Consider the following 21,478-nt stretch of genomic DNA (forward strand, 5'->3'; position numbering starts at 1 on the left):
GTTGGAAGCAGTGACTTCCAACCCTAGGTGTCTCTTACTCAGCCCTCATCTATGCCAGCTGTTCCGACCGACGTGAGCCAGTGGCTCAAATGTTTCCTTTACAACTGTCTAGCAGTGAATCACACCGACTCCCACTTCACGGGTCAAGAAACGAATGCTCAGAGCAGGTAGTGGCCTGACACACATGACCACATAAGGAAGCCTCTGAAGCAGGCCTGGCTAACTTTGAAAGCTGTCCCAGTTTCCCAGATCCCAGTCATTGCATTATGGACCTAGTGGAAAGCTTTCTCTGCTCTTCCCAAAACAGCCACAGGCTAGGGGAAGGCAGCCTGAGGCTGTGGCTCTTTTTCCAGCTGCCCCCAAAGCCTAAGTGGGGCACCCTTCCCCAGAGAAGATGGCTGGTGTTGCCTGGGGTTTGGCCCCGTCCTAGTCACCGACTTTTGAGGGAGGAAGAGTAGACCTGCCCCACTCCTTATTCTCATACTCTTCTGGAGAAACTAAGAGGCAAAAGCAAACACTCCCTTGCTTTTTGAGAGCTTGAGGAATTTTTTTTTCAGTCACATGGCAGAAAGATGTCTCCATTCCCCTCATAAGACCAAGGAGATGCAATGTCAAGGTGACCTGAAACCTTAGCTCTGCTTTGCAACTCTGTGTTTTTATCTTCCCAGGTCATCACGTAGTACAGCTTGAAGGTGGGTGCTGGGGGACTTGGGTGCCAGACCTAACTCTGTGCTACCTGCAGGTATACAACTTAAAGTCCATGAGTTTCACTTTCTCCGTCCATCAACTCACTCAGGATTGTGTGGGGACAGTTACAGGAACTCTGGAATGCCAGGCCTGCCAGCAGCCTTCGAGGTACCAGAAGGAGGGGAATATGCTGGCCTGATGCTAAGACTCGGGACACCTGGGCCTGAAAGCTTTGTCAAGTGTTTTCTGGCACTTATTCAGGGACCTTATGTCCCCAAGACCCAGAGTGGCTCCAAGTGGCCGGCTGTGTTAGAGATCACATTGCATGTGCCCATTCTGGCTCCACCTGCCTCAGCCCCTAGTGTGTGGACAGCTCACGGCCAATACTTAAAGCCCAGGTAGTTGAAACTTTAGAGTTTGTGGCTAGTGTAATGTAAATTTGGCCCCAGGCCTGGCTCCTAGAGATCTCTGCTCCCCCAGGGGCCCCTCTGCACCTGTTGTCTGTGCCTTTGTTCCCTGTTATTTTCCAGCCAGCACTGGGCACATGCTCAGACAGTGTTGAGTGAAGGCCGAAGGTGGAGATGAATGGATTTGCTTTTGGCGACACCTCTCAAGTGCTTGCCCTAACAGGCTGTTTAGCTGTTGGCTAGCTGCTTGCTTGCTCAGCTTCACTTTATTGTGTCGGCCAGTCTATTCAGAAGACCATCTCTTTAAAGATTTTTCTAAAAATAGGGTGCTCTAAATTCAGTGCCATTTTCCAAAGTTGTGACAAATACCCAGAGTTTCTCACAACTGTAACTTTTACACCAGGTCCACTAAGAAGATGTGTCTGGGCTCTGGCTCCTTTGGGCCTCTTATTAAGCCATTTACCAGAATAATAACCTTTTTTGAGCTACCCAGGCAGTGGGTACTTGAGTGTGGGGGGGATGGAGCTACAAGGGACAATGTGGAAGGTAAGAGGGAAGACCTCAGAGGATAAGGAAAGGACACTAGCAGTCAGGGTTTTGGATCTGTCCCAGCTAATGGCCGAGTTGAATGGAGAGGTACTGGCTGGGCTGCCATCCGACTCTTAGGGAAATAGGCTCAGGGGTGCTTGGATCTCTGGCGTGGTCACCATTTCATGTTTTCTGTCTCAAGGAGTCTGAGCAGGGTCATGTGGCCAGTAACTATCTGAGAAGGTTTGTGGGCAGCCGGCTTTGATGTCCTGCTTTTCATTAATTCTGTCGTGAGTCACTCGACCTCTCCTTATGCCCCAGTTTCCAAATTTTACAGCCCTCTTCACACTATAATGATGGCTGACCTTGCCAAGTGGCCTTATCCCAACCCCCATTCCAAACAGGATCCTCACCAACTCAGCCTGTTTACGTGACAGTGTAGACTTGGGTTCCAAGCTGAGGCTTTGCAAGGACAAGGCCATGTCACCCTAACCAATGAAATACTTCCCAGGCCTTGGTATTCACCTTTGAATGCCCAGAACAATGATATTCACATCCCATCCTGGTAAAAGGTAACGGTCTCCTAGGAACAGAAGGGAAGTCCAGTCCCTGCCCTACCTCATTTACTGCATGTTAGCTTGGCAGGGCCACTGGCCGGTGACATGCCTTTCTGTCTGCGGATTGTCTTGGTAGCTGGCTGCGGGGTCACTTCTCCAGTTTCTACACCTTAGCTGTTTGTATCTGTGTCCTCACAGCGGCCAGTTCGCCATCGTGAAGAAATGCCGGGAGAGGAGCACAGGGCTGGAGTACGCGGCCAAGTTCATCAAGAAGAGGCAGAGCAGGGCCAGCCGTCGGGGCGTGTGCCGGGAGGAGATCGAGCGGGAGGTGAGCATCCTGCGGCAGGTGCTGCACCCCAACATCATCACGCTGCACGACGTCTATGAGAACCGCACCGACGTGGTGCTCATCCTCGAGCTGTGAGTGGGGCACTGGGACATGGTGAGGGGGAAGCGGAGTGGGCAGCAGAGACAGGCCAGGGTAATGGAAACGCCAGCCACAGGCCCCAGGGCTAACAGCGACCAGGCCAAAGCTCAGCCTGGAGAGCATACAGTTTCCTTCTTTCTCACTTATCCACATCCTCCTAAAATGGAGCCGGAGGAGCCAAGCAGCCAGCGTAAAAAGCAATGGCCTAACTCTTGCTTTCATTGGATTTTGGAGATCAAAGGGAAGAAACTAGTGATTCCGACTTATTTCTTGGCCGGAAGAGCATTTATGAGCATGAGCAGAAGCAGAGGGTAGCATGGGTAACAGAGGCTGTCAGAAAGGCATCTGCCTTTCCAACTCGGCAAAACCCTTCTTTAGCCCTTCCCTGGGGAAAAATCCACTCCACTGGCAGGACGTTTAATACTTGTCTTATTACAGTGATAGCTACTATGTAAAGAACCCTGCATTTGCAAGGTGTCTTGTGTTTGTCCTGGCTTTAAGGAGTCTTACTACCTCAGAGAGGTTATTTTATATTCACTCTGTTTACCTTATGTCACCCTCATAGTGGTACGATCACAGAGACTCTTAGCGTACCCATTTTACAGATCAGAGTACCAAGGAGTCAATATCCCATAGCCGGGAAATATCAAGGCTGAGACTGCCATCTACAAAGCCAAGCACATGAGTTACCGCTTCGTGATGGCCTTGCTAGGAAGAACTTCACAGTGGTTGGTGGAATTGAATTTAGTGACACCAAGACTAGCTCGGTTGGCTGCTCTGATGTCCTCCTGAATGAGTCCCCCTGGAATGGGCAAGTGGAGCCTGGTGGGTAGTAGGGTCTGAGTCAGGCTGTGGCACAAGGCACAGTAGCCCCAGCCAGCCAGCCAGCCAGCAAGACCCCACAACAGGAGTATTCTGAGCCTCAAGAGCATGTGGTGCACACCTGTCAGTCAGCAGAGGAGTGGGGTGTTTGTCCCAGAATGTCTTGATTTTGTGACTGTGGGCAAGTCACCTGTGAGCCAGGAAGTTTCTTTAACCTACCTCCAGATTGAGTGGAACACATGACGTTTGAGATTGCTTTAACCTGAGACTTATCTGCACACTGGCAAGATATAAATGTAACTAGCAAATGGGAATTTGCATCCTCTCACATTGGATTCTTGCATTATTGACCTTGGTGTTTAACGTCATAGAATTGTTAACACTCTCCCCTTATCTAGTGTCCTCTGTTTTTGCTTCCATGGACCCCCTTGCAAAATGAACTGGTTTCTGTCTGTGTCTCCCTGGCCCAGACAGGAGCCTGATGAAGGCCTTCCTGTCCTTTCCCAGGGAGGGTCAGTCATGTGGACACTCCACATGGCATACACTAACAGTCACTAGTTAGCCTTCTGATTCCCAGCCGATAGTGACAAGCCCATCTCTCTGAAAAGGCCAGAGTCACTTCTTTAAATGGCTGTTATCCCCCTTTGCCCCCCCCCAAAAAAAAACCCCACAGGAACTACAGAGAAACACATCATCTGTACTCCTCTAGGGCAAACAGCCTCTTGTGTTTCTCTGTGGTTCCTTCCAATCTTTATCACTTTGTGTATAATTTTACAATTTTCTGTTCTGTTTTTTCTCTGGCTAACACAATCCCACATATAGCCTTTCCCCCTTAAATAGCTATATCGTGTTTCATTAAATTACACACCAGTGTTTCTCCAACTGATGTACATTTGCTTATAATTTTCTAGCTGTTACGATGTCCAAGTTTTACTGCTAAAAACCTTTCTTCCCAATGGTTTTCCACATTTTCTTTTTAATTAGTTATTTCATCTGAGTCTCGAGGAGTGGAGGATTAAGTTAAGGGCAGACACGTATAGGTTCTTGGTGACTTCATTTCCAAAGATGGGCAGGGACAGGGCAGTGTTTCTATTTGCCTTCAGCCTTGGCAACTGTGGCCCATTTATTTTGACATATGTGCCTTTCTTTATTCATCTTTATAGTTAAAAATCAGTATGCTGTCATTTTAATTGGCTTTTATTTAACTGCTGGGAAAGGGTCCATTTCCCCGTTTGTGGAACCCTAGCATTTGGGATATAAGATGCCTCTGCCCTGTCTCCAGTTCTCCCAGCAGGGTTCATGACCAGCCCATACATACATGCTGGAGTCTTGTGAGTGCAGGTGCACCATGGGTAATATCAGACCTCACACAGGTGCTCCTGGGAGCTGCTAGGCTTGTGGAGTTGTAGCTGTCCATAGTTTCTGTCTCCTCTTTTACTTCAAGGTTGCCTCATTTACATTCAAGGGATGTTAGGCTGAGGAATACTAAGGGTTTATGAAATTAGAAACGAGACAAGAGTGACCATGCTCAGATCATGCTTGCTGGGCTCTAAGGAGGACTTCCCAGGGGAGGGGGACTTCCCAAGGGAGGACTTCCCAGGGGAGGACTTGAGAAGATTTTTGCTTGGACTTGGTGACTCTTTTTTGTTTTGTTTTGTTTTGTTTTGTTTTGTTTTCAAGACAGGGTTTCTCTATATAGCCTTGGCTGTCCTGCTGGCCTTGAACTCACAGAGATCTACCTGCCTCTGCCTCCTGGAGTGCTGGGATTATAGGCATGTGCCACTACACCCAGATTGATTTGGTGACTCTTGTTTGGCTGATGAGAAGATTTTGGTATTCAGGTCCTCATTGGGCAGTAGGTTTGCCTAGTGGTTGGACATAAGTGTTAGTGTCCAGTTGTTTATTTTCAGAATTTACTCATTTATTTGTCAGTGTTTTTCTCACACAGCATCTCACTGATGTCCTAGACCTCATGACACTCCCAGCTCAGCCTAAGTGGTGGGTTTATACATGTGTGACAGCACACATGTATAATGTATGCACCTGTATGTGTTCAGTATATTACACATGTGTGTGGAGGCCAGAGGAGGACATCCAGTGTCCTGCAATACCATTCTCTGTCTTGTTTCCCTGAAACAGGGTCTCTGAACATGGAGCTGGGGTGGCAGCCAGCAGACCTGATCCTCCTGACAAGGTGCCTCCCACAGTGCTAGGGTTACAGGTGTGCATGGCAACACCAGCTTTTCAGTGGGTGCTGAGGATTTGAACTTGGGTCCTCATGTTTACAGAACAGTCGCTCTTACCTGCTGAGCCATCTTCCCAGCCCCTCTCTGGCAGTTTTGGTGGGTGAATTGACTCTGGTCTCAGGGTCCTCTTTAGACAGTGTTGTCTTGTATAGTGCTTCCTTTAATTTCTGCCGAAGAGGCCGGTACTAGAAGACATGCCAAGCCCTGACCCCTGTTCCTTTCAGATGTCTTTATCCCATCTCTGGCCATCTTAGGGGCACCTGCTTATGGTCATGGCAATTGAAGGGAGGATTAGGAAGGATTTTGTATTCTGTGTAAGATGACTTCTGTATAGCACTAAGACTATATTCAGAATCTCAGTATCTGAACCCATGTGATATGTGGGGAATGCCCCTTTGCAGTTCTAAATGGCCGGGGGCCTCCTGGACCTCCAGGATTGCAGCAAGTGATGCCCTGGCAGGTGCTCCCAGGTGATGCTGATGTTTCCTAGGCCCAGCAGCTATGGCAACACTATTCCTTCATTGCCTATGCAGGTCATTTATACAGTTACCAGAAGAACTCTGGAAAGTGTTTCACTAGGTATACCAGCCTGCAAAGGAGAATGTTGGCATGTATTTTTTTTATCTGTTTTATTTAGGTTTCTTATGCCTCTACCTCCCTTCACCCCAATCCCTTCCAATACTCCAACACCAGGAGGAGAGAAAGAAGGTTAGTGGGGAGAGGGAATGTAATTCTCTTTAGACTACTTCCTGCTGGTTAGGGACATCGGGTTCCTTGGGGCAAGTCCACTCTCCGTTTCTGGACATCTCTAACTTCCTCCTGTCAAACCACAACAATAGCAACTAGGAGCAGCAGATCTCTTCTTTCTTCCCCTGACCCTGTGCCCCTGTCCCTCTCTGGTCTCTGGCATATATTCCCTCTCTGAGTCACCAGAACTAAACTATCTACAGCTTATGAAGATCATGCCCCTCTCAGAGCCCACATGAGGCAAATAGTCTGCTGCTGTGGACAGTCTGAAGCATCCCTATATCCTACACCTGGGATTAAAAAAACATGTTTACATAACATGACTTTTTTAAAAATTTATTTATTATGTATACAACGTTCTGTCTGCATGTACATCTGCATGCCAGAAGAGGGCACCAGATCTCATTACACATGGTTGTGAGCCACCATGTAGTTGCTGGGAATTGAACTCAGGACCTCTGGAAGAGCAAACAGTGCTCTTAACCGCTGAGCCATCTCTCCAGCTCCATAAGTAAGTTTTTAAAGAAAGTAAAATTCTCACTACAGGAGAAGGGATTGACTCTGAGAATACTATTACAGAGGAGAGGAGGCCAGACCCTTAGCCTTTCTTCTTTATATTAAAACTGGAGAGATGGCTCTGTGGTTAAGGGCATTGGATGTTCTTCCTGAGGACCTAGGTTCAATTCCCAGCACCTACAAGACAGCTTGTAAATGTTTGTAACTCTGATTCCAGGGGATCTGATATTTTCACACCAATACACATAAAATTAAATAAATTATTTTTAAAAACCTGGAGAGGTTTGATTTGGGGTGTGAGCTGAAAGAAACTTGGAAGGAGATAGGAAATGATCCTGGACAAAGGTCTCAAAACTGAGAGGCTCTTGGTAAAAAACTATGTCACCAGAATCATAGTGACAGCATGAGCTCATTGCCTCCTACATGATAGGCAAGTTTCTATCTTTGGGGTTTATCCCCAGCTCAATGTTTTTGTTTTTTGAGACAAGGTGTCTTGTAGCCTTGGCAACCCTTGAACTCTCCATGTAGACAAGGATGGCCATGATCTATGATCCTCCTGTCTCCACTTTCTGAGTCTTGGAATCACAGATGTGTGCCACCACACTAAGTTTATGAAACTTAGGAGCAAACCTATGCTTCCTGTGTGCTAGGCCAGCACTGTACCAGCTGAGTCACCAAACTCCTTTTGAACAGCGTCTTGCACACAAGATACTTCAGAAGCAATCTAATCTATGTGGAGAGACACGGTGGAGCCCAGTGTGACCGCAGCTGCCACTGCACAGGCTTGTTGGAGGCAATGTCTGGGTGGCTTTGAGGTGTCCTCATTTCCTGAGTCACTTGGGCTTCAGGATGTGGAGAGGGCAAAGTGAAAGGAACACACAGGTGACTTGCACTCAGGTGAAGTGGCTTTAATCCTGGTTCTGTCACTTATCAGCTGCGTCAGGGAGGGCACAAGTGTGCTCTCTTTGACCCTAGTTTCATCATAAATGGGGATAGAGAAGTAATCTGCATTCCTCCAGGTGGATGTGAGGGTCAAGTGACTATTGCAGAAGGCATATTGTAGGAATGGTGACCTTTAAACAAAACTTTATTTGAAACCTCCTGCAGTGACACTGTTCCTAGTGTTTACTTGCAGGACTTATCAAGGGCCTCCCAGCACTGATTCAGCCTTCTTGAGTCAGGGTTCCTCCCAGCCTGGAAGTGGCCAGGAGACATCTCTTCTCATTCTAGTTCCAAGAAGAAACGCTGACATCCAGGAACTTGCATACAGCCCATCCCAAGGTTAAGGTCATGCGAGTACTGGGCCTCCACCCTAACCCTTTGGAGGACAGACTCAGGGTGTCCCTTACAGCATCTGTGAGGTTCCAGCACCTGCCCCAAATCAGGGTGGGGACAGGTTGCTGGGTGATGTCACCACGAGACACAGAAAATGCTGGGCTAGCCTATTCTCCAGCACCCAATCAACTCTTTAGGGCCACACCCAGCTCGCTCTGAGCAGAGAGGTCCTACAGCATGGACAGTGAATGAAGAAAGAAAGAAAGAGAGAAAGAGAGAGAGAGAGAGAGGAAAGGGAAGGACAGGACTACTCCTAGGTACAGTGGAGGAGCAGGTCTATTATAGATGTGTGAGAGAGTGTAGCCAGAGGCAGACACATCTGGGAGAGTCCAGAGTGGCCATGACTGAGCCATGTGGGGGAGAGGGGAACCAAGTACAGCATCCAGGAGGCCAAAGGTGCAAAATGATACAAGAGAAGGCGGGTAATGAAAATGTCTGGATTATATAATGAGGAGCCTCTGGGGGAAGGGCAGCCCAGCTCTTGGGCTGGAAAATTCAGGGTAGAGGGCAGGCTATGCCAGCCATACCTGTAACAAGTAGGGACTGAGGGATGCTGGGAGAACCTGGAGGCCCGGTCCACACTAATGTGTTAAATAGACACCTCAGCTGCTTGTTTGAAACTTAACAAACAGCAGGTTTGCTCCAGTGTGCACTGTGTCCCTTGCTCTCTGGAACCTAAAATAAACACTAGCCCTGTTGCTGTGATTTAAAAATACCTCGACAAAAACAACTTAAGGACAGGTTTACTGTGACTCACAGTTTGAGGGCGCTGGTCCATTGTGGACCAGGAGAGGTCTACTGGTCACATTGCAGGCACAGTCATGAGTCAGAGAATTGCTAATGCATAGCTCACTTCTTTTTTACTCAGTCCAATAAAATTGACTATTGACCACATGTAATTCTAAATTCAATAGTAGCCACACTGAATAAATAAAAAGTAATACGTGAACTAATGCTAATAATAATTGTATTATTAGGAATAGTGTTTCCTCAAGATCCAGCTATACCACCCCTAGGCATATATCCAAAAGACGCTCAAGTATACAATATGGACATCTGCTCAACCATGTTAATAGCAGCTTTATTTGTAATAGCCAGAAGCTGGAAACAGCCCAGATGCACCACAGTTGAGGAATGGATATAGAAATTGTGGTACATCTACACAATGGAATATTACTCAGCAATAAAAAACAAGGAAATCATGAAATTTGCAGGTAGATGGTGGTAATTGGAAAAGATCATCCTGAGTGAGGTATCCCAGAAACAGAAAGACACTCAGGGTATATACTCACTCATAAGTGGATACTAGACATATAATATAGGATAAACATACTAAAATCTATAAACACCTAAGGAAGCTAATCAGGAAGGAGGACTCGGGCTAAGATGCTCAATCCCCATTTAGAAAGGCAAAGAGGATGGACATTGGAGGAGGGAGAAAACAGGGAAAAGGACAGGAGCCTACCACAGAGGCCTCTGAAAGGCTCTACTCTGCAGGGTATTGAGGCAGATGCTGAGACTCATAGCCAAACTTTGGGCAGAGTGCAGGGAATCTTATGAAAGAAGTGGGAGATAGTAAGACCTGGAGAGGACAGGAGCTCCACAAGGACAGCAACAGATCCAAAAAGTTTGGGCACAGGGGTCTTTTCTAAAACTGATACTCCAGCCAAGGACCACTCATGGAGATGGCCTGGCACCCCTGAACAGAAGTAGCCTATGGCAATTCATTATCCAAGTGGCCTCCAAGGTAATGGGGACAGGGACTGTCTCTGATAATGATAATGGATAATGAACTCAGTGGCTGGCTCTTTGATCACCTCCCCCTGAGGGGGGGCAGCCTTACCAGGCCACAGAAGAAGACAATGCAGCCAATCCTGATGGACTAGGATCAGAGGGAAGGGGAAGAGGACCTCCCTTTTCAGTGGACTGGGAGAGGGACACGGGTGGGGAAGAGGAAGGGTGGGATTGGAAGGGGAGGACAGAGGAAGGTACAGGGGGATACAAAGTGAATAAACTGTAATTAATAAAAATAAAAACAATTAAATAAAAAATAATAATTGTATTGACCCCAACACATACTGACTTTAATATGTAGGCAGCATGAGATTATTAATAAGTAATATATATCATACAATACACATGTACATACATATTATTATATAAATACATATTATATACATATATACATAATGAGTAATATGTACACATGTGCGTATGCATGTATACACATGTATATATGTATAAATGTAGGCATGTACACATACGTGTGTATATACATACATATATATATTATTCAATAATAACCTCCTGTTATTATTAATAATAACCTCCTGTTATAACCTCCTGTATGTATTCTAAGTCTGCATAAGCTGATGTGGATTTGACATTTGGAGCACATATTACGCTAGTTAAAGTAAATAGTTCTGTTTAAACAGTAAACTTGTGCTTAATGAAGAAATTTTATACTGTATCAGTTTTTGTATTAAAATTAAATTCAATAAGAAAATTCAGTCTTTTAGTCACATTGGTCGTATTTCAAGTGCTCAGTAGCCACGCATGTTCAGTGGCTGAATATTGTTGAGCGACTAGATGGAGAGGGTTACTGAGATGGCTTCAGCAGATGGAGGTGCTTGTTCGCAGGCCAGGACGTCCATGTGCACCATTATGGAGGCGTGGAAAAGGCTGGAACCTGAATTCCGTAGTTTTCTAGAATTTATTTTATGAAGTTAGGGACCATGTCTAGATTATCCTGAGTCCAGTGAGAGAGCAGATTTCATAAAAACCAAAGAAAGGAAGCTTTTGGCCAATCTGCTCTTTCAGGTGAGAAAACTCTTGCCTAGAGCAGTCTACACCACAGCCCTCAGGTTGGAGTTGCCTGGCTGTGGCTCTTCCAGAGCAGTACACGCACCTGTAGGTCGACTGGTCTGGAGTCTCTGGGTAGCCCCATCCCATGGCCTGCTGGGTATCTCTGCATTGTCCTCCATCTCCACACAGTTCCCTCTCCGGGGCCCACCAAGCCCTGAGGCATCCTTGATATCCAGGTGGAAGTAGTCACATACCCAGAGTTTTGCTTGGCGCAGAGCAATCACTTCAGGAACCGGTGGGAGCCACACCTGGGTGACTGATGAGGTGGTTTTAGAGTTCAGGAAGCAAAGGCCTCAGCATGAACCAGTGTGGGAAGATGGGGGCAGGGCTCTTCCTTTGAGAGGGTTCTGTCCCCCAGGCCCTAGTGTGGCCCTGTGATGGGAGTGGAGCTCTTTCCTTATATGCAGTCTGAGATGACTTGAAGTCATTATCTCACCGTCTGGGACAATGGGCCCTTTATACCGTTGACTAATCAATCTCCTCCATTGTCTTGATGAATAACACCTGGCCTTCCTCAGAACTCTCCTTATCAAGCGAGCCTCAGCCACCTGGGTTCACTCTGCCACAGAGTTCCTAAGGTAGGGATAGGCTGAAAACACTCCAAACTTTGACATTTTCCTTTTTTTTTTTTTAAATTAATAATTCTATTTTAAAAATATTCCTCTTTGGGCCGGTGAGATCTCGTAGTAAGCTGCTCAGTAAGTAAGGGTACCTGCCATCAAGCCTGACAATAGGAGTTTGATTTCTGGGACACATACATTGGGAGGAGAGAATCACCTTCAAGTTGTTCACATATACACTAACACACACACACCAAGAGACACAGAGAGACAGATAGACACAGAAACACATACAGTACGTTTCAATTTTTTTCCTCTCCTTCTACTGTGTGCTCTAAGTGTCAAGAGGAACCAGACGGCTTCATCAGCACTGTGCTTAGACATTTTCTCACCCAGATATCCAGTCTCATCACTCACAGGTTTGACCTTCCATAAGACACTGAACAAAATTCGGTGACATTTCTCTGCTTTTTTATTACTTCCATTGACTGATGCCAGGTTCCTCAGTTCTATTTGCAAACCTCCCCAGAATGGCGGTCACCATCTGTACTTCTAACTATGTTCTCTTCAGAACCACCCAGCTACTTTCAGGCTGTGTTGAGACTCCTCTCCTCTCTTTCTCAGCCCACCCCTCCCCAGAACCATGCTCTGCTGTTTACTTATGACATTGAAGACTTATCCCAGCATGCATCTCACAACTCATGTGGCCTCACTGACTTACTTACTTCTGAAGCCACTTCCATAGTTTTAGTTTGTGTTTATTTGTTTGGTTTTTAGTCACAGTATCGCCCCACTCAATACAAACATCCTGTTAGGTTCTTCAAGCAGCTATACAACAGCATACCACAAATTGGTATTTATTTCTTACGCTTCTTAAGGCTGTGAAATTCAAGGTTAAGGTACTGGGAGACTTGTCTTGGGGGAACTTGCTTCAGAGATAGTGGTCTTCCTGTGTAACTGAAAGCTTTCTGTTTGGGGGAGGGTCACAGGAAACACGGAGGCAGATTGTCTTTTGGGGTAAGAGACTTATTAGAAGAATTATTAGTGCCATAAATTGACAGGCAGACACGGCAAGGGTCTTAAAGAGAGTGTAGGCCCACGAGGGCTAAGTGATCTACTTCGTAGTTTTCAGAGGGGACCGAGTGATGCCATGCTGTGTGATTGACAAGTATAGTAACTCATGCTTGTGATCAGGCTGTGTGTGATTCCCTGGTGGTCGGAAAAGGGGAAAGATTTGGTCCTTTATTAATATGTGTGTCTGTCATGCAGGGTGTGCTGCCTGAAGCCCCTTACTGCTTAGGGTGCTTATAAAACTTCAGATGGGGAAATGAGGATTATAGGCTCACAGACAGCCATGGCAGGGTACCTGTTCTGTTTTGTTGTTTGTTTGCTTGTGTTTCTTTTCTGTTTTTAATGGCAGCTGTGAAGGTGGAGGCAGAAAGAGGACTGAGTGGCTGGTAGCCCAAACCTACAGTTATGACCTCAGCAATTGCAAGTTCTTTGTTTCCTCTTAATTTCCTTTTCTTTCATCTTGGTCTGTCCTTTCTGAGGGAGGGTCTTCCTCTGTGTCCCTGGCTGGCCTGGAATTGGTTATTCAAGTTTGTGACAGTCCTCTGGCTTTTGTTTCTCAAGTGATTGAGACTATGGGTATGTAATTTTAATTATTACACATTCCTGACGTCACAGAATTATTTGTAGGTTACAGAAGAGCTAAACAAAACTAAAGAAACCATATATGGATGATATATGATATGATACATATATGATCCTTCTACATAGTTCTGGCTGTCCTAAAACACAGAGGTCTACCTGGCTCCATCTCCTAAATCCTGGGATTAAAAGCATGTGCCACCAAGCCTGGCTAAACTGTAGAATTTTAAAGGATAATGCAGATTGATGCCAGGACTATGCGCATGGCTTGTTTGGTAAAGTGTTTGCTACATAAGCTTGAAGACCTAGGTTCAAATCCAGAGCCCCCACATTAAAGCTACCCATCTGTACTCTCTGCACTGAGGAAGAAGAGATAGGAAGAGCTTGCTGGCATCCAGTCTAGCTGAATCCATGGGCTCTGGGTTTAGCGAGAGACCCTGTCTTAAAATATAAGGTAGAGAGAGCACTTGAGACAGACACTTGTCCTTAACCTCTTGCTTCTAGCTGCCTGTGTACACAAATGTATACACATGCAGCTCAAGGTATGAAGTGTCAGTGGAAATGCAGAATACTTCATGGGATCAGGCACTGGGTCTGGAGAGCTCCCAAGTGGGCAGTACCATGAGGAGGAAAAAAATCTTGAGTCTAGGACAGTTAGGAATTTGTTGTCTGGTGATGTACAGGGCAAAGGCATATTGGAGTGGTCCATGACAGTGATGGGCTGCTGTGCTGTGCTGGAGCCTGTGGTTTCTCCTTTCATGAATCTTGGGTGAGGGGATTGTGTCATTCGTTGGGCTGGTCGGTGCAATGAATTCCCAGGAGACAATTTTTTTTTTATTAATAATGCATTTATATTCTCCGCCTTCTGAGTGTGCAGGATAGATGGTACTTGTTCATATGTCTGAGTGAGATACCAAGTCAGGGGCTGGGGAGGTGGCTTTCCAGGTAAGGGCGCTGGCTTGCTGCCAGCCATGACTGGAAGGAGAGAACTGACTCCTGCAAGGTTTCTTCTGACTTCTGCCTGTGCCGTGGCCTGTATGCACCAGCTAACTAACTAGCTAGATACCAGATCATCCTACCTTAGCATTCATACCAAATGGACCAACTGCTGTTCTATCTGACATGTAATTCACAATGGGCACAGCTTGCTCTCTACAGAGAAAGGGTAATTTCCAGGGTAAAAAGGGACCCGGGCCTGGAGTACTAGAAGAAGCTTTCCTGTGAATACCCAATAGAAAGAATACAGAAGCAAAGACGGTGTTTGGTACTGGTTAGACCAAGCAACAGGTAGGGCTAGGGAGAGTCTATCTTTTAGGCAATCTGAGCCAGGCCTCGCAACATACAAACCTAACTGGGCCTGGCCCTCCCACCTGTGTCTTCCAGAGTGTCCGGAGGAGAGCTGTTCGATTTCCTGGCCCAGAAGGAGTCGTTAAGTGAGGAGGAAGCCACCAGCTTCATTAAGCAGATCCTGGACGGGGTGAACTACCTTCACACAAAGAAAATTGCTCACTTTGATCTCAAGGTCAGTCAGGGGAATAAAGTGAAAGAAGTGTTTAGGAAGAAGGGACCTGGTCCCCTTGTCATGCGTAGGAAGGGTGCAGAGCCCACAGGCCCACCCTGCTCCCCTCCAACTCCAGACTCACTTTGGGGGAAGAAATGGCCTTTTGCAAGCATCCACCTCAGTTTCACTCCTCTTATCAGGTCCTCTGCAAATGGGGCTAACTGCAAGAAGCTCTTTGATCAGCTAGAGAACTTTATCTCTTCCAGGGGGGTAGGTGAGACATACTTAAAAAAAAAAAAGCAGCAACATTGAAACAAAACTCACTTCACAAGAGGAAACTTAGTGACAAGAGGAAGAGCTCAGTCGTGAGTGGGCAGAACTAGCAGGGCCTGCAGAGTGCCGAGGTTGACTGACACTCTAGACTCAGCGCAGCCCGGCCTCTGTGTCTCCTCACCAGAGACGAGGTCTTGGAACCCAAGGACCGTTGGCTGCGTGCTCCTACCTCACCCCGATCTAGAGCCACAAGACTGCTTCCAGGGCCCACCGATCATTTGTGGTAACTGGTGTTCAGAGTCAGAAAGTTCACTGTGACCACGTATAACTGCATAGAAGATGACTGTGGTCAACGCAGGATTGCTTCCTTAGTAACTCTGCTCAGGTCCAGGGACTGATGGGCCTTTGCAGATCGCTGACTCATCAAGGCCCCTTTAACTCATGAATAGATTCTTGTTGACACGGGACACCCACCACTATTTCAGTATTTGTTGCTATTCCTTCTTCTTTTTCATTGTCTTCTTCTTCTTGATTTTTTAAGTTTCGGTTTATTTACTTTATTGCTATTGCTTCTTTATTTGCTTTTGAGTCATATTCTTATGAAGTCCAGGCTGACCTCATACTTGCTGTTCAGTCAAGGCTGACCTTGAACTCTTGATTCTCCGGTCTCTGCTTTTCATATGCTAGGCTTACAGGTGTGCACTACCATACCTGGCTGTCCATCCAGTCTTCTATGTAGAAACCCCGCTGCTTTCTCGTGCACTGTGCAGCATTTCTTTCTCAACTTAGCTCTTTTCTCCTTCCTTCCTCCCTGTCTCCCTCCCTCCCTCCTTCCTTCCTTCCTTCCTTCCTTCCTTCCTTCCTTCCTTCCTTCCTTCCTTCCTTCCTTTTTTCTGGTTTTTGGAGACAGGGTTTATGCAGCTCTGTATGTCCTAGAACTCACTCTGTAGACCAGGCTGGCCTCGAACTCATAGATCAGCCTGTCTCTGCCTCCTGAGTGCTGAGATTAAAAGCGTGTATCACCATTTGCCTGGCTAGTTCCTCTTTTCTCAGGAGATTGGTGCAGGAGACAGAAAAGAAAGATCAATCATTGTGAGTTGTGACAGAGGGAGTTTGGTGGGGGAGGCTGGTGAGCCCAAAGGACAGACCTCCATCCTGAAGTGATCAGAGAGGGTTCCTGGAGAAGCTGGTGCTTGAATTTTCTAAAGAATGGACAGGGGTTTGCAGAGGGAAAGGACCATCTGAAGAAGAAAGACCAGCCGTGCACAAGATCACAGTAACAGCTCAACAAATTCAATGAAGTATAGAAAAAGAGAGTGTGTGCATGCCTGGGGAAGAGGCCAGGAGGCAATCGAGAGACGCTGAAGCTGGACCAAGGAGGGTGCCCTTTAATTACCCTGAATGATATGGGATTGGGTTAGCAAGCATGTATTTCAGCTCAATTCCTCTGGCTGGGAAGATGGACAGAATGGGGTCAGCTGGGCAGCTCGGGACCTAACCAGAAGACTTACGAAGTAATCTAAATGAGGTATGACAAGGGACAGAGGTCAACCTGAGCAGTGCTCAGGTGCCTATTTTCATGTGAAGATAAGCAGCATCCACGATGGCACCAAGTTTTGGTTTGAGGGACCAATCTAGAGAGAATATGACATGCCCGCAGGCTCACAGCGGCCACCCCAGGATGTGGGCTCAGTGCCCATGCATAGAGCCCTGTCCCAGCTCTTATTCTAGCATGGTCCCCTCCTGATACCAGTCGTCACAATTTTTTAAATTATTTCCACTGAAGATATCTTACAGAGGCCCCTCAAATGTCACCAAATAAAAGTCGGGGTTCTAATGGAGGGGTGTCTGGACAAGCTTTGGACAGTGAGGTTGTGGTACACCAGGAAGGTCACGCTCTACCTGGATTGTGTCTGTGTCTCCTTCCTGATAATTCTGTGGGCAATTAACTTACTGTCTTGGGCCTTTACTGGAGCCTCCAAACGGGCTCCCTTTGTCTTTTCTCTAGTGGCTGATAGAGGTGGGTGGGTTTGCTCTGGTGAAGGGGAGCTGTGGTTGGCGGCAGCTGTGTTGGGCTTCATCCTGCCATACACTGGAAGGCGCCTGAACCTTGGTTTTTTTCAGCCCTGCTCCAGACAGTGTCACCTACCCGGCGGAATTGACATAGAGGGGGGCAGCGCCACGTGATGCATGCAGAATACGTGTTGTGTGTTGTTATTGTTATCTCCCTTCCCAGAAGAGTGGAAAAGAAAACACAACTCTTATTACAGTGTTTGAGCTCTGCGAGGCTAGGAAAATAAACTCGGTAATGCAGAGAGCTAAGACTTGCTGTGGGCTAAGGGGGCTGTGTCTAGCTCACAGGCTCAGTCTGGACATTTTCCATGGTTTAGGGACAGTCATCTGAGTTTGCTCCAGTGCATGTAGGGTGAGGGTGCTGCTAAGCCCACCCATGGCCACGCATCGTCGGGTTTGAACTTTTTGTTTGTTTGTTTTTTCAAGACAGGAGGTTTCTATGTATAGCTCTGACCATCCAGGATTTCGCTCTGTAGACCAGGCTGGCCTCAAACCTAGATATCCACCTGCCTCTGCCTCCCAAGTACTGGGATTAAAGTTGTGCTGCCACTACTGCCAGCTTGACTCTGAACTTTCTGGTTTCCCCTTCTCCTGGGTGCCTTGGTCTAGGCACAGATAGGCACCTTTGAGAAATGATGAGTAGCTGGACCACAAACAGATTTCCCTCATGGTTTCGGAGATACCTCCTGTGCCCAGAATGTGCTATTGGGCTGGAATTTTCCACTAATTTGGGGGAATATAGCCAGGTGGTAGCCTGGAAAAGGTTTCTTGGTGCCACATTGCTTCCTCCCATCTGAAAAATCACATATTCTTCTTAGTTTTCCCTTTCTGTGATGAGCGTCTGTTTCCCCCTACTTGCTTGTTCTGTTACTCCTCAGCAAGAAGGCCTGGCCTCCCTGGGATGCAGCCACCATGCCTTCTTCTTCTGTTACCTCTTCTCTGGGTCCTCTTTTCAGCCTGAAGAAGCCATGGCTGAAGAGGGTCAACTGTCTGGCTGTCTGCCTTAGTCATACGAATGACCTCCTGGGAAGCTGTCTGAGTTTCTTTGCCTGTTGCTATGATAAAAATACCATGACAAAAGCAACTCAAGGGAGGATGGGTTTATTCAGCTCACAGTTCAAGGGAACAGCGGATCATGTGGTCATGGCAACAGGAGCTTGAAGCAGCCGGGCATCACGTATAGTGAAGAAGCAGAGAGAATGAATGCATGCTCCTGCATAGCTGACTTCCTCTATTTTATGGAGTCCTGGATCCCCTGTTCAGGGAAGGGTCCTCCCCACAATAAACACGGGTCTTTCCACATCGGCTAACATGAAGATAATCCTCCATGTGCACAGGCCCATCTTCCAGTTAATTCTAGAGACCATGGATGTGTGTTGCCATCTCTCTACTCTTTCTTTTCCCTTTCCAGGGCCTTCCTGCTCATCCTTTAAGGCCCAGCAGAAACGTCCTTTCTTCTGGAAAGCCTCTGCTATCTGCTAAAAGTGTAACTAAGAATTAACCAGCCCCTTTGCTTCTGTTGCCCTCCGCACGAACTTCTGCTGGGAGCACTGATCTTTGCGAATCATTTCCTTTTGCACAGTTGCACAGTGCCTGACATAGGATGAGTGGCTGGGTGCTGAGTGAATGAATGAGTAAATGAATGAATACCTTAGTGACACCCAAATGTACCCTTGGATCCCTTGGGAACTCGGCACCCTTTCATGAAAGCACAAAAGAGGTTATAGGCAAAGTGCAGTTAGTTCATCAGTGTGCACAACAATTAAGGACCTACTATCATCCAGGGGGACGGCACCTAATGTGTCACAGTCTCTGCCTTCCTGGAGCCTAACGTCTTCACGGAGATGGACATAGCCAGGCTTGGTGAGGAGGCCCTCTGAAATAAAACCTAATAGGTCCTCACTCATCGTGCCCACTTCCAGGGAGTGAACTCTTTGCCTCAGGCAGCATAGAGAGCATTCCGATGTGTGGTTATAAACGACACAGATTTGAGTAGGTTAGGGTGGACGGGTAAGGGTTGTTACCTCATTGGGAGGAACAAGGGCCAACTGCCTGTTGATAGCAGGGACCATCAGGCAGGATGTCCATAGGTCAGAACACCAGGAACTAGGCCCCAGAACTACCCAGAAGCCTCATCTTTCTTTGTACGAGGTCTCAGTACAAATAAAGGCCTTGGAGAGAGTACTTGTGACGGCCCTGTACTTAGTTAGTTTAGGGAGTTTCTCCTCTGAGCCTGGTGTATCCTTTCCCTCTCCATCCACCAAATCTAGCCTGAGAACCCTCAGATAGAAGGTGGTCCTCAGGACTAATGGTGTAGTAAAGCAAAAATAGTAAATCATGAGGAATGACTAAAGTTGTACATAATCCTGAAGTTCAAAACTCTGAGGAGCTTTGTTTCTTATGAATACTAGTAAGAGGGTGTGCGCCAGAGCAAGGAATCCCCCCAAAACCCAAGCCTCCAAGCTCCTTTCTATCCAGAATCATCCTTATTGCTGTCTCTATGGTCATGGTGTAATAGAGAGTACTGGTCAAGCTTTTTTAAGAGTATAATGGTAACACGTTAAAGACAGTACTTTCTAGAATGCAGCAGGCTCACATCTCTTTTTCCTCACTTGATCCTCATGGCAGCAGAAGGTGATGTCATATTTTTACAAAGTAAACATTGATATTTGGAGAAATTAAGTAACACACTCAAGATCACACAAGTATCAGGTGACAGAGTGGCACTTGCTATTCATACAGTTAATCCAGGTCTGGGCTGGGCTATACATCTTGCTTTGTTTTTCTGATATAGGGTCTCATGTAGGCCAGGCTGGCTTCAAACTTGCCCAAAGAAGCCCAAACATACCCAAAAATGACCCGGGGACATCTGATCCTCCTGCTTATGCCTCCTGAGTGACAAGCATGTACCTGGCATCCTGCCTCCCTCCCTCCGTTCGTTCTTTCTTTCTTTCTTTCTTTTTCTTCTCCTCCTTTTCTTCTTCCTCCTCCTCCTACTTCTTTTGGTTTTTCTAGACAGAGTTTCTCTGTATAGCTCTAGCTGTTCTGGATTCACTTTGTGGAGCAGGCTAGCTTCGAACTCAGAGATTCACCTGCCTCTACCTCCCAAGTGCTGGGATTAAAGTCATGTGCCACTACTGTCTGACCTAATTTTATTCTTTTTAATGTGTTATTTTATTTTGCCTTATTTTTATTAATTAATTTATTTGCTTTACATCCTGATCTCAGCTCTTCCACCCTCCTCTCCCCCCCCCCCCAGTTCCTCCCTCTCATCTTCCCTCCCTCCCATCCTCCCTTTCTCCTCAGAAAAGGGTAGGCCTGCCATGGATATCAACTAGCCTTGGTATATCAAGTTGCAGTAGGACTAGGCACATCTTTTCCTTTTGAGGCTAGGCAAGGCAGCCAGTTAGGGGAAAGGGATCCAGAGGTGGGCAACAGAGTCAGACACAGCTCCTGCTCCTGCTGTTAGAGGTCCCATATGAAGACAGAGCTGCACAACTGTTACATATGTGCAGAGGGCCTGGGTCTGTCCCATGCTTACTCCCTGTTTGGTGTTCAGTCTCTGTGAGCTTCTGTGGGCTCAGGTTAGTTGATTCTGTAGGGTGTTTTTTTTTTTTTTTTTGTAGAATCCTTGACCTCTCTGGCTCCTCAGTCCTTCCTCTCTCTCCTCCACAGGATTCCCTAAGCTCCACCTAACATTTGGCTATCGGATGAGGGTTATGCTAGGTGCCTGTCTGCCAGTACAGCAGAATATCATTAATAGTGCCAGTGTGGGCTGTCTCTCACGGCATGGGTCTCAAGCTGGACCAGTCAATGGTTGGCTATTCCCTCAATGTCTGCACCATCTTTACCCCTGCACATTTTGTAGGCAGGACAAGCTAATCTTGTTTTTAGTCTCATTTAAAAATTGTACCTTACTAGTTAGTATAGACAGTGCATGCACTGGAATGTGAGTGCCTGGTCGTGGTGTGGGCACAGGAATGCAGAGAGAGAAAGGAACTGTGCTCTTCAGTCTGTTAGAGCCAACATGTTCCCCACTTTTCAATTGAGCAAAATAACCAAAAGTGTTGTCCCCACTCCTTCTGTGCGCATTTCCTTTCCTGTCATGTTAGGGGCCTCAGGGGTGAGGGCAAGGGCGAGGGCGAGGGCGAGGGCGATGGCGAGGGTGAGGGAGTACCATCACAGCCCACCAGGAGCCCTAATGATGCAGCCTGAAACTCAGAATATTAGCGTCCAGGTCAGATTCTTCATTGCTTAGACACTCACCTGGGAGCTTCCAATGAG

The 21,478-nt window shown here is 46.9% G+C and overlaps 1 protein-coding gene across 1 annotated transcript in view; it reads left to right on the forward strand.

Annotated features, from left to right (window-relative positions):
- The window catches only part of Dapk2 (death associated protein kinase 2), a 108,764-nt gene that overhangs the window by 54,726 nt on the left and 32,560 nt on the right, over positions 1-21,478 (forward strand). Inside the window, exons 3-4 of the mRNA XM_055597759.1 lie at positions 2,378-2,599; positions 14,731-14,869. Coding sequence (XP_055453734.1) covers positions 2,378-2,599; positions 14,731-14,869 — 361 coding nt within the window. The remainder of the gene's footprint in view (positions 1-2,377; positions 2,600-14,730; positions 14,870-21,478) is intronic.

The sequence above is a fragment of the Psammomys obesus genome, unplaced genomic scaffold (assembly GCF_907164565.1).
Source record: "Psammomys obesus unplaced genomic scaffold, mPsaObe1.curated_primary_1811, whole genome shotgun sequence".
In the NCBI taxonomy this organism is placed as follows: domain Eukaryota; kingdom Metazoa; phylum Chordata; class Mammalia; order Rodentia; family Muridae; genus Psammomys; species Psammomys obesus.